Genomic DNA, 17,055 nt, shown 5'->3' with positions numbered 1-17,055 from the left:
CCAGTCTCTCCTGAACACTGGAAATGTGTCTAAGAAGACAAGCTGTCCTCCAAAATAGGAGGGCCTTGGACATTATCACTACCTTGCAAGGAGGCAACTGTGTTGTCATTCAAAGAGAATGTTGTGTGTTCACATCCATGAGTCAGCTAATGTATTATCTTTATTAAATCACATTAGTCAATAATTGAATGCCCTGAATGATCCAACTCTCAGCCTAGGGGACTTAATAAAGCAGTGGATTAGATCTTTGAGCTCCTGGGGAAAAAAATGTTACTTATTTTGGGCATCATTATTTTAACCTGTGTTTTCTCTTGCATATGCCTGTACTGTCGCTGTAGCATCTGCTTCCAATACAGCCAGAAAGCTGCCAAACAAGCAACTTCTATGCCAGTGAAAGCCCTTGCTGACCTCTCAGGGCACAGTGTGGAAGGGGAATGAGGTGTGTGTAAGATTTTAAGAGCTCCTCAAGAGGGGTGGATTGTTGGAGGACATTATCAAGAGGACATGACCAACATTTGACCCACAGGCTGGACCCAGGAAATTGGAAGCTCTACACCGCTTCCCTTGTCCTTGGAACATGCATTCCACTTGCTTTATCCATACTAGACGCTGTTTCAAAGAAATATCATTGAGATAGTAAGGTGCTGTTGAGACCATCTACACTGTATACCTGATTGAACCCAGTGAAGGCCTCTATATAAACTTAAAATTCTGGTAGGCTGGGGTAGAGATCTACTTATCTTGCAAATGCCTAACAAGCCTCCCAAGTAAGTTTCCTTGCTTATTAGAATTGCCACCTACCAATCTGGAGTGGTCTGCCTCTTTCTTCAGTCTCTTCTTGTCCTCCATGTATGGGGCCAATTTCAGATTTCACCTGGAAACTCCTGAGGGTGCAAGCCAACATCAGCCAGCCAACAATTCTGGGCACATCAGTTGGTGGTGTCCATAGTGAGCCAGTTCCCTCTCTTGGAATCCATTCTGGAGGGGGCTGGGGCTGCCTGGTGGGTTCAGAGTTTCAGCAGGGCCAGCTGACCGGTCTTTGCCCGGTGGGTGACCTGTTGCCAGGGTCTGCAATTGGATAAGGATCAGGGTTGGGGTCTCAGGGTCCACAATTGGGCAGGATACACTGCCACGGCCCTGCAGTTCGGCAGGGCTGTCTTGCTGAGCTCTGAGTTCTGGTGAGGACACCGCCAGTAAATCGCTGAGGTCACCTGAATCGGCTGGCTGGGCTCGATTGTCCGGCAAAACCGCTAACTGGGCTCTGTAAAGCGACGGTTCCCCGCGGGGCTTTCTGGGTGGGCGTGGCCAGGAGCAGGGCTTTACGGCGACGTTGACGTGAGTGGCGCGCAGGGTTCAGGAAGACACTTGCAGGGCTTCGCGGTGAAGGCGGCCGCCAGACAAGCTCCAGCATTGGGCGAAAGCTGTTGATGAGGCTCTTCAGGGGGATGAGACTGCCAGTGGTGCCGCGCACAGACTGGTAGGTGGGTTTCTGATTGCCAGGTGACTGGCAGGGTCTGCCGTGGAGAAGAGCTCCAGGTGTGGGTTCCGCTGCGGGAGGCCCTGAGGATGAGGCAGAGCAAGCTTGGTGACAGGCTCCTCATCTGTGTGTGGCATTGGGAAAGCTGTGTGATAGAGCAAACCCTTTTGCTCTGTGTTTGGCCCGAAAGGCGAGGGGCCAGCATCACTGAGATTCCAAGGACTGGTCACAGAAAACCCTGACCCGTTTTCCTCATTCCTCGCTGTCCCCAGATGGTCTAAACATGCCGGACCCCACGTTGTTCACACTTGAATCAGAAGTGGGCTTCTCTGTCAGTGTCGGAGAAGCCCATGGAGTTGGACTCCCTCTAGGTCTTTCCCTCACTGGAGGAAATGTGGGCGGGGACTTTCTCAGTGCTGTGCTAATGCACTTCCGGGAGGGGTGTGGCGGTAAAATGGCACTGCTTTTCTTACCCTTGTAATGCAGTGTTTGTCAGGTCTTTTGTTTGTCTTGTTTGGCAGGTGAACTATAACGTTTCCGCCTGTGTTCCAGAAGTCTCCCAAAGCCTCATGGGTAGTTGCTTGATGGGAGTTTCTGTGGGAGGGACTAGAGCAGGGCACCTCTCCTTCCACCATTTTGCCAAGTTAATTTCAGTTTCTTTTTATCCTTGGGATTGCATCTTGTTTTAATGGTAAATTGACGCGGGACAAAGTTGTATGCTTGTTATAAGAAGGCTGTGAAGGCTCACACACGAGTTGTGTGTTTCCATAATGTCATGTTTATTCAGTCATAAAGCAAGGTTAACAATGCAGGTTCAGGATCCCAAAATCAGCGATATTTCACCACACGTTTAATTTGGCTTCTCACACCTCCCGCAAAGCGAGGCGCAAGACAAGTCACACAAATAAGATAGAAAGGGAGGCGGGTAGGAAGTTAAGGAGCTAAACTAGAAGTCAGTCTGCGGGTGCACAGTTGAAATAAGGCCTGGGTCTGGGGTCCAGGTGATCTCTCTCGGCATTTACTGCTTGCAGTGTTCAAGCAGTGAAGGATCTCTGTTCTTTTCAGAGATGAGGCAGAGTCTTCAGAGGCAGCTGCCTTTTTGAAGTAGACAGACTTAGAAGGGTCAGTGTCTGAGGAGTCTGACAGTTTGCTGCACAAATCCTCTCTTTTAAAGGATTTAATCAGTCTTGGGCCTTTTCAGACCTCCTGTGTTTCTGCTGGTTAACAGTTCAGACTGTGTCATCATCTGGTAGTTGCAATGCCCGTTATTCTTGCATCATTGCTTGACACAGGTCCCTGCTTGACATGAGTGACTCCATCTTGCTCTCTCTATAATGTTTCTGGTTCCTAGTCATTTTATGTTACTCACAGGGACTTGGTAAGCCTGGATTTTTCAGATACAACACTGTTGGTATTTAAGGCTACAGTATTGTTTTGTTGCGGGGTTTGCCATGTGCACATTGTGATGTTTAGTACCCTCATGATACCAGAGGCATATATAAAATATATAAAATACATATATATATATATATATATATATATAATACCAAATACAAAAATATAGTTGTAGGGGAAATTCAAATGCAGTGTTTTTAAAAGAATTTTTATATGTAATTTCGTATGCTTTTGTCAGAAAAATCACACACTTGAAAAATTGAATAGTAATCTAGTGGTACCACTGTAAAGAAATATATGTAATTATATTTATACGGAGAGTCTCACCTAATTTTTTTAAGAAGTTTCAGTGTTTGCTTTTTATAGGTAAAATGCATAAGGAATCATTACTGGAATTCTAAACTCCAATGTATTCTTCATAAATAGCCCAGTGATCTTTTTACAACCTAAATCACATTATACAATAGCACCATCAGCCCACATTTCCCCACCCTACCCCAACCACTAGCTTTATGTTCTGGGAGTTTTCCATTCAGAGTAAACTCTATGGTTCCTGCTCTGACACATAATAGTCTGAGGCAGCCTATTATGCCAGTCAAATCCCATGATGCTCCACCACCTGTGCCCTAGTAGCCAATGTCAGCCAGGACTGTTTCTCATTCGACAAATATACCAAACCCTTTCCAGGATTAAGGCCATTGAACAGGCTATGCTCTTATGGAGCTGTGGCTCTAAATCATCCTGGATGGCTCACCTTAGATATCATCTCAATTAAGCCTTCTGTGATAACTTTGAATGCCCCCCTCACACCATTCTCTGTAACGGCTTTTGGTAACTTTCTTCCACCTGAAGTTTACATTTGGTGTTTTTTGTACATTTGTCATTTATTTGGTTTTCAAACCATTGCCTCCTTTCCCACCCCATTTCAGAAGACAGATTATATCTATTCTGTCATATACATGGAATATAGAATAGCTAGGCATGTATCGACTTTTATAAATGTTTGTCAGGTGCATTTTAAAAATTCAGTGTTTGGGTGCCTGGGTGGCTCAGGTGGTTAAACATCTGACTTTGGCTCGGGTAATAATCTCACAGTATGTGTTGGACTCTGTTGACAGCACAGAGCCTGGAGCCTGCTTCGGATTCTGTGTCTCCCTCTTTTTCTGCCCCTCCCCACTCATTCTCTGTCTCTCTCTCTCTCTCTCTCTCTCTCTCTCTCAAAACTAAATAAACATTAAAAAAATTTTTTTTAATGCAGTGTTGAGAGATGATGTCTCCTAAATATCATTATCTCTGTATGTTAACTAATTAATTATGTGATTTAGTTACAACTTAATAAATCATTTAAAAGTTTATAAAAGAATGCTGTGTGTTCAGTTTAAGTACTTTTTTTTTTTAAATTAGGCAACAGCTAGGGCACCTGGGTGGCTCAATTGCGTAAGTGTCTGACTTGTGATTTCAATTCAGGTCATGATCTCACGATTTGTGAGATTGAGCCCTGTGTTGGGTTCTGAGCTGACAGTGCAGAGCCTGCTTGGGGTTCTTTCTCTCCCTCTCTCTCTCTCTCTCTCTCTCTCTCTCTCTGCTCTTCTCCACTCACACACTCTCTCTGTCTCTCAAAATAAATACATAAACTTAAATAAAATTAGGCAATAATTACATAAGGAGGAATGTATGTCTTTTTGCTTTTTTGGCAGAGTGATGTTTAAGCCATTTAAATGAGATTTTAAGAGACTTCACAGTATTAAAACCAAGATTTTTTTCTTTCTTTTTTAACTGAGAAACTATATTAAATGAAGTATCAATATACAATAATCTATTAAAATAGGACTGTGAAATAACTGTAAAAACTTGCTATGGTAACTCTGAACAATTTTGAAGAAGCAATAAAAACCCTTTAGCTTACTTTTGATTGAAATAGGTGGGAAATGCAGAAAATTGAATGAAGTGTAGATTTTCTTATCTGTACATTGGAAATGAAAATTTCTATGAATATAAAACTAAGTAAAATACAAATACATTTTTTATTTGGTGTAGAAATGTATTTCATTGACAACTTCATACTTGAAACATTATTTCTTTTAGAAACATTTATTTTTCTTTTTTTTTTCTGAGCAAATACTGAATACTATTGGAATAAAACAAACATTCACAGAGCAACCTGAATAAAATCATCTATTCTTTGAAATGTTACTTTATTTATTCAAGCAAATCTTCCTTGCCTTCTCTTATAATTGGGAGTTTACTCTTATATTTCCTGTATTTCCTAGTATAACAAAGGTTCTTTCCCTTAGTGTGTGATATTTGCATGAATATACTTTATACTGGCACCAAAATTCTGACTTTAATTATGAAATAAAAGCCTCAAAATCTCTATGTTTTGATGTATAAAATTAATTGGAAATTCTTTTTGTTTTGTTTTGCTTTTAAGCTGTATACTAAAAACACGAACAGCAAAAGAGTGACTGTGCCCATAAAGACAAATGACTTATAAACTATTTTTATATTTAACTCCAATATGTCCTGAAACTCAAAAGAATTAATATACATTAAGCTATGATTCTTATATAAAACTCTAACTAGGTCCTCCTCTCCACAGATTCTGACTGATAAATTGTATTAATATGGTCAGTAGTCTTCTTTCTAGTTTTTACTTATTATTATTTTAATTTTTTTCTGCCTTCTTCTATATGTATCAAGGCTATTCTTTTCAGTCTTTACTTGTTCAGTAATTCCACATTTAATATATTGAAGGTATTTGCATATAAATTGCAATAAATCTGTTCCTAACCATCTTTCTTTATCTAGTATCCTAAGGCAGCTGGTTATCTCACTGGCAATATTCTTATCAAGCCATTAAACCAATCACTGTGGGCATGATCCTCTGTTTTACCTTAGATTTTTTTCACTGTCCTGTATCTGATTTAATAGGGACCATTCTTCTAACTTCTGATACATATAGTATCCATACTAGTTGATTTACAAAACTATCTCAATTTAATTATCATCTGATTCTATCATTGGTCATTATTGGCCTATATTCATTAACATATTTTAGATTGAAAGTGAAATAATTCTAACTTAAAATACCTTAAAAAAAAGTAAGGACATTACTTTTACCCAGGAGTTTAGGTATGGCTGAAACTAAATGCTTAAGAGATCTCTGATACCAGTTCATCTCTTCATCTCTTAGACATATTCCAGCTAATTGCTGGACATGATGTCCTTAGATTACATCCTACAAGTTTTTAAGGCTTACTCTTATCTAAAAGTTGTGGCACACATTCTAGAGGAGTTGTCTGCTTGGTCTAGCTTGACATGCAAGCCTAATTATGTGTTAAGGAGAGACCATTTTATAAGCAAAAGATGATCAGAGTTCTAGAAATACAAAATTGTATGTTTATTACATATTTCTTTTTCTATATAATTTCTTTATTTTTTAAGCATTTACTTAAGAATATGAAATATAAACCTTTATGAAACAAGAAATGTCATTTTGTTAAAACAGTGTATTTCATTTTTGCAAAACACTACCTGTATATCAGGATACATTACATTTAAACTCTAGTTAATATTTTTAAGGGAAATTTTCACACGTGGAAAAATGTATTCTGGTATAATGAACCGTCAAGGAGTCATTACCTAGATTCTGTTTATTAACTCAAAATTGTTTGTGTTTTATCTATAGATCCTATCAAGCACCCCACCAACCCACCCCAGTGGATTATTTTTAAGCCAGTTTTAGATATTATATGATTTCATCCACATATATCTCAGTATTAACCAGTGGAGGTTTCTCTAATTTGGATCCTTATATTTTTGACATCACTAAAATTGTCTATTATTGTTTCATTTGCATTGTTGTTTGCACAATATCCCAGGCACATCTTGTACCTTTTCTACCAGACCTGTAATCAGTTTTTTTCCCCAAGTACCATGGGGATTCTTCAGGGATTTGTATACTTTAAAATACCATTTTGACTTTTTATACCATTTTATAGTATTTATCCCTTTAACCATTCAAGTTTAGGATATCATTCCTGCCTTTCGAATTTTTTTTTTATAAATTTATTTCTTAGTCTTTTTTAATATTTAAAAAAAAATGATTATTTATTTATTTATTTATTTATTTTGAGAGCAAGAGCAGACAGAGCATGAGTGGGGGAGGGGAAGAGAGAGAGGGAGACACAGAATCTAAAGCAGGCTCCATGCTGTCAGCACACAGCACGATTTGGGGCTCAAACCCATGGACTGTGAGATCATGACCTGAGCTAAGCTCAGAGGCTTAACCAACTGAGCAACCCAGGTGCCCCTCTTAGTCTCTTTAAATGTTTGTATGTTTGTTTGTTTGTTTATTTATTTATTGTGAGAGAGAGAGAGAGAGGGAGAGAGCACGTGACAGGGAGGGGACCAAAGGAGAGGGAATGAGAGAATCTCAAGCTCAATCCCACAAATGATGAGACCATGAACTGTGCTGAAACCAAGAGTCGGAGGCTTAACTGATTGGGCCACCCAGGCACCCCTTGCCTTTGGAATTTTTATTTTCACTTCTTTGTCTAACTTACAAAAGGCTTCTATTCAAGAGGTTCATTCATTCATATATTCATTTAATATTTATCAAGTGCTAACCACATGCCAAGCAGGGTTCTAAGAACTAAGAATTATGGTTATGAACAATAGAGTAAAATTTTTGCTTTCATGGAGCTCTTTCTGGAGAATGATTGATTTGACTTGAATATACTTTGGAGTTCTCCCTTTAAATGCTATCTTGTTAAAAGGAGTATTTGTGTTCTCCTCTCCATAGGCCTATAACCCCTGTCTCTGGTCTATTAGTTGGTATCATATTTAAGAATAATTATTGTTGCTTTCATAAGTTCTTCAACACATTAGATGTCTGTTACACTTGCTATTATTGGAATAGTTTGTTTTCCCAGTATCTTTTTCTTCATCTGTCTTCATTATTCTGTATATTAATTCCATGCTGTTGATTATTTGCTATATTTCCATAAGAGAATAGACCATTATAAATTAATTGAGGATAAAAAATAACTTTTTTTTAAAGAGTCTAGGCTAATTTTTTATTCCTTTGGAGCCAGAAACAATCATCCTTGTCTTGGGAAATTTATGGAAAGGTACTGAATTATTGTCACTATTCAAAAAGGTATTGACTTAGAGCACTGTTGTGTCAGATATACAAATAAATATAAACAAAGAAATTTACAGTTATATTTTACAGATTAAGTGAATTTAGATAAAAGATTTTAATATTAAATTTTTAAAGTGCAAAGGTTTTATTATCATATTTATTTTATAATTGTATATTATATATTTTATATATTATGTGATTGTATATATGATAGTTATAGGAAATACAACATATATTATACATTTTATGCAGTTCATCTGGAGCATAATAAAATAGCTGGGGTAAATAATTAGTTCATGACTTTAAAGACTCTTAACATAAGTTGTACCATCAATACTAATTAAGTTAAAATCTTGGATTTTCTGTTTTACTTATGAGAATTTCACCTCTTAAGAATTGTAACATAACAGGAATTGTAACATAACAATTTTTTGTAGGAATTTAGTTTCCTAATCAACATATAATTTAAATTCAATTTATTGGCCAAATGACAGTGTATCAGAGTTGTCATGATTTTATTTATATAGGTAAAACAGACATAGAAGATATTGATTTGTTTTCTACAACCAGTATTGTATTAGATCTAACAATAGATTAATTTCTTGGAGGTCAAGAGAAAGGCTGATTGATTGATGTTATAAAGTATTAGCCGAAGAGTTAGGTTTGGCCTAATTATGTTCAGTAAATAGCATTTTGTTTTGATATTTAATTGAACGTATACTACATTAATTGCAAAAGTTACTTTTTCTAGATGTTTCAATTTTACTCTATGTTTTTTATTCAATAAAGAATAATAAATTTTTCCATTAAATATTCTTGCCAGTCAGAATGGAGACATAGTCTGTTCAGAAATGTCAGCTTTCTGAATATGTTTAGAACTAGCAACACAAGTTTTAAATACCTGTCATGGGCTGTGACAGCTTAAAGACTCCCTACTTCACGTTACAAAATAAAGTTGGAAATTAACTTGCACATTTTGTGGTAGGTTGAATAAGTCACAAATAACAATGTTCTTCCTTTGGATAACAAAGGAGGGAATACAAGCACTGTAATTAAATTGATGATTTCTGTTTTCATCTTTGTTGGGGAAAAGAAAAAAGACAAAGAATACACTTCATAGTAGATTGTTAGCAATTCATGAATTCTTCAGCACTTACTTTAATGTGAATTTGGTATTTATGGGGTCAGCTATAATGGCACTTTTAAAGTACACTGGTGTTTTACTGCAACGGTGAATATATTTTAAAACGAGGGGAAAAAACTCAGCATAATGTCCCCTCTTATAGTTAGTATTAAAATATGCTTAACCGGATTCTCCTATGTTTTTGCCAAATATAGGAAATCTATAATTACACAATTACGTTTTCAAATACCTAATAGTATCAAAAGAGTGTAGTAGGAAATAGTAGAAAAATAAGAGGTAGATTTAGCCTTCTGGAAATTTTCCTTTTTTATTTGAATTTTTGAAATCAAGTTGTCTGTCACAACAACTAGGGTAGAGTCTATAGATAACCTGATAAGGTTGTTTTATTTATTTGTTTAAAATCTCCAAACAATAAGCATTTATTATGATGCTCAGAGGTCTATTGGGAAAGCTCCTCTTTAAGCTGTGGGTCTGCTAGTTGACTGGATTGGTTCTGCTCCATGTGTCTCTTGTTCTTTTGGGATCAAGTGGGCTACCTTCTCATAGTGGCAGAAACACAGGGAGACAAGGCCCACGTCCTTGTTTAACTATGCTAGTGCACATCAAGCCTTTGCATGAGTCATCTCTGCTACCATACCGCTGATTAAAGCAAGTCACTGTCTGAGCCCAAAGTCAAAGTGTGGGGAAATATACTTTAAGGAGCCAAGCAGATTATATTGCCAAATTCAACATCAACGGAGCAGAAAAATATAATCTTTCCATGGCATGTGTATGAGTGGGCTGGGAGCAATCGGAATTGAATATTTACTGAACAGTCCTCTACTTGATACAGCCTCCAGGAGGAATGAAAAAAAAAAATTTGCAAGTAGGATATTGGGAATGATGGTTGGATGAATCGATTCTACCTCTATACAGTATATCATTTTTTTGTGTGTGTCAGTGCCTATGCTGCATCCTGAAAAATGACACTCAAACCCTCCAGGGGTTATAGCCAAGGTTTTCGTATGCCAGTGTTGTGTGACTCTGGAATGACACAACATTTCAGTGTTGTTTCAGGTTGTGTACCTCTGGGTGATGTGGTGTATGGGAAAAATTGTGGATCCCAGGGTCATGTGCTATTTAGAACACATCCTTCAACATATGGGTCCCTTGGTTAGAAGCTATGTTCCAAAAGATTCTACATCAGTAAACAAGTCAAAATTTTACTGAGTATACATTACCTGACTCTTCTGTTTCCAATTATGTAAAATTTATTTGGAATATAATAATTTTCATTGATGTATTAAGTTGAAAAGATAATACACATAATATATATAACTAGCGGTACATTTCTATAGACATTTTTAGAGATGTTCAACATGTTGAAAATAAAACAGGCCCAAAATGGAGTCAGTTATAATAAGTACCATGTCACCAAACTGAGATTTGACAGTTACAGCCTTCCTAGAAATGAAGTTTTAAAACCTGTCAATCAGGAATCACCCGATCAACACTAGTTAGATGATCTGCCTAATGGATCCCTCCCATTGTCTAAAGGAAAGTAACTTTGCAATAACAAGCCTGCTTTTTTTGCCAGTATAACTTCCTTTTTCCTGCTTCCTTCTGTCTATAAAAGTCTCATTTTGTACAGCTGTTCTGAGCTTCTTTCTATTTGCTGTATTGAATCAGTTTTGCTCAAATAAACCCTTAATGTTTTTAATATGCCTCAGTTTATCTTTTAACAAACAATTGAAATATTTCAGTGCTCTAGTAAAATATTAGACTTTGAAAAAGCATTCATGCATGTCTGTTTCTTGTATCATAGACTCAAACATATGTATTTAAAATTTTTTTTGATGTTTATTTATTTTTGAGAGAGAGAGAGAGAGCGAGCACAAGTGAGTGAGGAACAGAGAGAGAGGGAGATACAGAATCTGAAACGCTCCAGGCTCTGAGCTGTCAGCACAGAGCCCAACGTGGGGCTCGAACTCACAAACTGAGATCATGACCTGAGTCGAAGCCGGACGCTCAACCGACTAAGCCACCCAGGCACCCCCTCAAATATATGTATTTTAAAAAGAAAAATGTTATTTATAATGTTCCATACAGTTTAAATAATTGTAAAATACTTTGACATATTTTAATATTGATATTCTAAAATATTTATCTTTAAAAATAATGAAGATTTCTGGAGCTAATGCTCTTCAAAACTTTGGATTATAAATGTCAAAGTATCTACAAAGTTATTAAACTCATTAACAGAATAGAAATGTTTTATAGTTTATAGACATTGGAGGATATAAAATTCTGTGAGCCGATATCTTATGATATAGTATATTCTTATTTTAGGCCCTACTGGTAATTATAATCGTGATAATTATATTAGCTAACATATATAGATATTATGAAAATCATTTACCATGCATTTTTGTACTTAATTTTTACAAATGCCCTATGAGTTACATATTGTTTTAAATTTCAATTTTGTAAAGATGAAGCAAAGCCACTTCAATGCTTATTCACTGAAAGAAAGCTTGAAGTGAGCTAGAATCCACTTATAATATGCACTGATTTGGGGTGTAGCTAGCTGACTTTGTTTAGGAGTATGTGATTTGGAATACATATGTGAAATATATATATTGTATTCATTATATATGGTCATGCATTTCTCTACATGCCAGAGGACAGAATATTCAATTACATATGCATATATCCATGATAATCTTTGTGTATGTGTGTATATACTTGTGTGTATGTATGTATATATGTAGGCAAATACAGTGAAACCTTGGGTTATGAGTAACTTCTTCTGCATGTGTTCTGCAAGACAAGAAAACATTTCTATAAATTTTAGCTTGATAAATGAGCAGTGTCTTGCAGTACGAGTAGTATGTGACGTGACGCTGAATGTCACATCACAACTGAGCCAATAATTCTTCTCTGTCTCTTGCTGTGGGATTGTGGGTGATCATCACTCATGCTCAGGTGCTCCATCTCAGTCCGCAGTGTTTCGCAGAAATCAGTGATTTTTTTGGAATGTTGGAAGGTGCTCACGACTGGCACTAGTGTATTTGTTGTCACTTCAGAACACCTACAGACACTCCTTTATTTTCCATACGAGAGTAAGCTTAGGTATGTTTTGCTTTATTCTAGGTCAGGCTGCCTGCAGATATAGACCTTTTCCTCTCCTGCCTTATTGCCAGTTACATTAAATGTAGTATATGACAAGAGTTTATTAATACCATACTGTAGTCAACATCTGTGGAGCGTATACAATGGTCCCCATGCAGAGAAAAGTTGAAAAAAAAGGTGATAAGAAGGAGATGATTGCGGTGGAAGTTAAGAAGGAAATCATCGAGAAACACGGGTATGCAAGTGGACAAAATTGCAAGATTTTATATCTTGGGAAACAGTGCAAAATTTTGTAGAAAAGCACCACAGGAATAATGCTGTAGCAGTGCAAGCGATCAATCAGTTTAGTGACAATGCAGTGTCATACTTATGTGAAATTCTCAAAAGGAGACAAACACAAGTGTCATTGGATAGGTTCCTTGTTAACATTGCACGAAAAGAAAAAGATTCCATTGAGCCAATAGAGAGTGTTTGCTTTGATATATAGGTGCTTGGATTACAAGCATGTTTCTAGAATGAATTATGCTCAGAAACCAAGGCTTTACTGTATGTACATGTGTATACAATATATGTGTGTGTATATACATATATATACACACATATGTATATGTATACACATAATACATGTATCTCTATTATGTGTAGACATGTACACTACATTGTATCATGTTTTATATACTTGTTCACCTTTGTTTTCAATTATTTAACTGCAAAAAAGATGATTTCATAATTAGTCTGTGATATTAAAAAAATTATTTTCTGTACAGAATAAGTAAAAACTGTAACAGGAAGAGTAATGGATTGTATGTTAACTTAGTTTACAATTGTCTTTAAAAATAAATGTCATGTAGAAATAAGGATTCTCCAATAGGCTAACCCTCAAAAGTTGGCCTATATTACTGTTTAATATATTTTCTTTCAACGTTTTTTTTTTTTTTATTTTATTTTTTTTATTTTTGGGACAGAGAGAGACAGAGCATGAACGGGGGAGGGGCAGAGAGAGAGGGAGACACAGAATCGGAAACAGGCTCCAGGCTCCGAGCCATCAGCCCAGAGCCTGACACGGGGCTCGAACTCACGGACCGCAAGATCGTGACCTGGCTGAAGCCGGACGCTTAACCGACTGCGCCACCCAGGCGCCCCTGTTTAATATATTTTCTTATGAGGACTGACACATGAGACAAAATCTAACTGTGATGATTAATTACTGCTTGTTGACACATTCTTGCTTATGCATTCTAAATTCTTAGGAAAAATCCAAAACCCAGGAATAATATATACCTGGACAAACTTACAATGTTAATTTGCAAATTAAATCTATCTCATTTCATCACTACTTGATCAGAGACATGATGAGTTCAATAAGAATATTCTATTAATTTAAATAACTAAATTCTACACCTGAAACTAATATTACATTGTATGTTAACTAACTGGAATTTACATAAAAACTTAGAGAAGTAGCTTTTGGTTTACCTGAGTTGTGAAACAGAAACATAAATGCTGCATATTTTTAATTAATTTAAAAATCTGCATATTCACATATCAGTTAAGATAAAACATTAAGCTTTCATTTTAAAATAATGAGGCTCCTTTTTTCATTATTTGTCCTCAATTATACTTTCAACTAATAACTAGAATCCTAAGCAATTATTTAAACTTCTTTTTAGGTTTAGAGTACAACTTACTTCGTATTTGCTTTATTTACTTAGGTTGTAGAATTTTAGATTAATACAAATAGTAAAAAAGTTTCTTTCATTCCAATCCACTTTTCTAAATTGGAGAGGAAATATTTTCAAAGAAAACATATGGGAAAAAAAAAACAGGTATCCAAACATGGAGTAACACTGCAGATTTTAAAAGTAAATATGAATATAGTTTTTGTTATAAATGATGATCCTTGGTTTCCACACATTTACTACTATAAATTATTCACATAGAAGATGAACTTAACTCAGAGATTTCAAAGAGATTTTTATTTTTATTTATTTATTTTTTAAATATTTATTTATTTCTGACAGAGAGAGAGCACAAGCATGAGCCGGGGTGGGGCAGAGAGAGAGAGAGAGAGAGAGAGAGACAGAGGATCCAAAGCAGGCTGGCTCTGTGCTGAGAGCCGAGAGCCTTATATGGGGCTTGAACTCACAAGCTGTGAGATCATGACCTGAGCCTAAGTAGGATGCTTAACCAACTGAGCCACCCAGGCACCCCTCAAAGAGATTTTTATTTTTATTTTTTTTAACGTTTATTTATTTTTGAGGTAGAGACAGAGCATGAATGGGGGAGGGTCAGAGAGAGGGAGACACAGAATCTGAAACAGGCTCCAGGCTCTGAGCTGTCAGCACAGAGCCGGATGCGGGGCTTGAACTCACAGACCGTGAGATCATGACCTGAGCCGAAGTCGGCCGCTTAACCGACTGAGCCACCCAGGCGCCCCGAGATTTTTAAATTCGTTTTAGGCACAAATATGTTTAGGAGTTATAAATAATTTTTTTGTAGAATTTGATTTCCATTGTCTAAGGTTTCTGTGTCTACCCCCTTTTGAATCACCATCTCAAATTACAGCTATATTCCTCTCAACCTATGTTTCTAAGAGTGAATGCTTTGGAACCTAGTAATAAATAAAAATAACACAACATCTATGTAGCATTTATTAGATCTTTACTGAATTCTAGGCATATTGATTCATATATCATCTAATTGAATCTTTATAACCACACTCTGAGGAATAGAATCGTATTCCTTATTTCACAGTGGAAGAAATAGAACCTCAGAAGTGTGTATAGCTTGCTTAAGTACATTACCAAATGGAAGAACATGGTAAAAATGATCCAGGATTCTGAGTCCAAAGTCAGTACTCTCAGTACTTTTAGGCAGGCAGTTAATAAGGTATAATTTAGTATCCTGGTTGCCAGGATATAGAATAATTTTATCCAAAATGAGATGAGATGTGTGTGTGTGTGTGTGTGTGTGTGTGTGTGTGTGTGTGTTGTGTGACTGTAGACATAAAATATTAATTTGGAAAACATAAAGTTTCTCAAAATAATGATCCATGTTTTAGGAATAATGATATTAAATTCTAGAATTTAAAGTGTTTTGTTTTTCCCACTACCAAAATAGCTTCTATAAAAGAGTGGTCTGTATAATTTTAATTGTCCCAATAATAAGTTTTAGATATAGTATATTAGAATTTCACAGACAGTTGTGTAAAAAAAATTCTTTGATAAATTACAAAAAAAAACCATTATTAAATAAATTCACAAATGTTGATTGTGTGCCAAGAACTTTTCTAGTATGTGTGTATGCATATACATATATATATTCATTTAATTCTCATAAAAACTTTGACATAAATAATATGTTTTATAGTAATTTATTTGAATAAATTTAAATAAAAATCTTCTGGAGATTTGAGGTAGGCTTATAGACAATTAAATTAATTAAATTTAAATGAAATTAAAAATGCTTAATGTTGATTTAATCCATTTTCATACTTACTGTATCCTAGAACACTTAAACCTTGGGGAAGCAGTCAGATACTGCTTTCATGCTGTTTTTAATATAGCAGGGGAGAGAGTCCATCAGATACACTATAATTTCATATAGTGAACAAGTGAAGTAGATCAGGAAGTCTAATTGTAGAAAGAGAATAATTAAGATAACTATAATTATAGAAATCTCATATTTTAAGGTTGTCACTTTAAAAAAGGAATTTGAAGAGATTGTGGATTCTGCAGTAGGAAGGTTATGGGATGAAAAAGACATCAGTTTTTTTGAAGGACCTGGTGTGAGAGGAAGCAGCAGACGTGGAACCAATGAAAAAATAACCAACTGAAATCCAGATGATTAGCAGAATGTTCAGTTGTTTAAAAACTCTAGAACGTAGATAGTTGTAATAACTCAGTGAAGGATCTTAAAAAATAATTTTTTAAGTTTATTTATTTATTTTGAGAAAAAGAGAGGGAAGAGCAAAGAGAGAGGTAGAGAGAAAATCCCAAGCAGTTTCTGTGCTGTGAGCACAGAACCCAATGCAGAACTTGAACCATGAGATCATGACCTGAGCCAAAATCAAGAGTTGGGCACTTAACTGACTGAGCCACCCAGGTGCCCCCAAAATAATTTTCAATCCCAGTTGGCCTTTGAACAACATGGAGGTTAGACACAGTGATGTCCCACACGTCTAAATTTTGATTCCTCAAAAATTTAACTACTGTTAGCCTACTGTTGACTGGGGGCCTTACAGATAAAGGCATAAACACATAATATTGATTAACACATATTTTGTATGTTATATTTATTATACACTGTATTCATATAGTAAAGGAAGCTAGAGAAAAGAAAATGTTATTAAGAAAATTATTAGAAAGTCAAAATACATTTACAGTATTGTACTGTTCAAAATCTACATATGAGTGGGCCCACACAGTTCAAATCTATGTTAATCTTTCTGTCTTTTGTTAAAATGTAAAGAACATTAAAATAGACCTATGAAATTTTAAAATTCAAATCCTAATTTGGATTAAAAAAAATTTAATGCCATTTGTTTTTCTGGAAAGTTATCTTTTAGGGAAACAGACTTACATTTAAAAGAACTGGCACATTAAAATTTTTCATGTCATAACTGTGAAAATATCCCCATAAATGAATAACATTTTGAATATACTAGATATTTAAATAACTCATATGATGACAATGGAAGAGAAACTTGTGGCACTAGAGATGCATTTTTAAAGTGATTTTCAAGTGTGCAAAAATGTAGTACCTCATTCTGAAAGGATGGAG

General features: G+C 35.7%; 1 protein-coding gene and 1 long non-coding RNA gene across 5 annotated transcripts in view; one reads left to right on the top strand and one right to left on the bottom strand.

Annotated features, from left to right (window-relative positions):
• LOC144616179 (uncharacterized) overlaps positions 1-2,095 on the bottom strand; it is a 344,180-nt gene extending 342,085 nt beyond the window's left edge. For 2 of the 4 annotated variants that reach the window (XM_078446069.2, XM_078446070.2), the window contains exon 1: positions 802-2,069. In XM_078446069.2, coding sequence (XP_078302195.1) covers positions 802-849 — 48 coding nt within the window. In that variant the 5' untranslated portion in view covers positions 850-2,069. Of the gene's footprint in view, positions 1-801 lie in introns of all 4 variants that reach the window. The other 2 variants (XM_078446067.2, XM_078446068.2) reach the window with 2 other exon arrangements.
• The window catches only part of LOC144616180 (uncharacterized), a 73,308-nt gene continuing 57,621 nt past the window's right edge, over positions 1,369-17,055 (top strand). Inside the window, exon 1 of the long non-coding RNA XR_013555272.2 lies at positions 1,369-1,477. This is a non-coding gene — a long non-coding RNA (uncharacterized LOC144616180). The remainder of the gene's footprint in view (positions 1,478-17,055) is intronic.

This window comes from Panthera onca, chromosome B1 (genome assembly GCF_046562875.1).
Source record: "Panthera onca isolate mPanOnc1 chromosome B1, mPanOnc1 haplotype 2, whole genome shotgun sequence".
NCBI lineage: Eukaryota > Metazoa > Chordata > Mammalia > Carnivora > Felidae > Panthera > Panthera onca.
The sequence above is the reverse complement of the archived record's forward strand: the minus strand, read 5'-3'. Positions and strand labels throughout refer to the sequence as shown.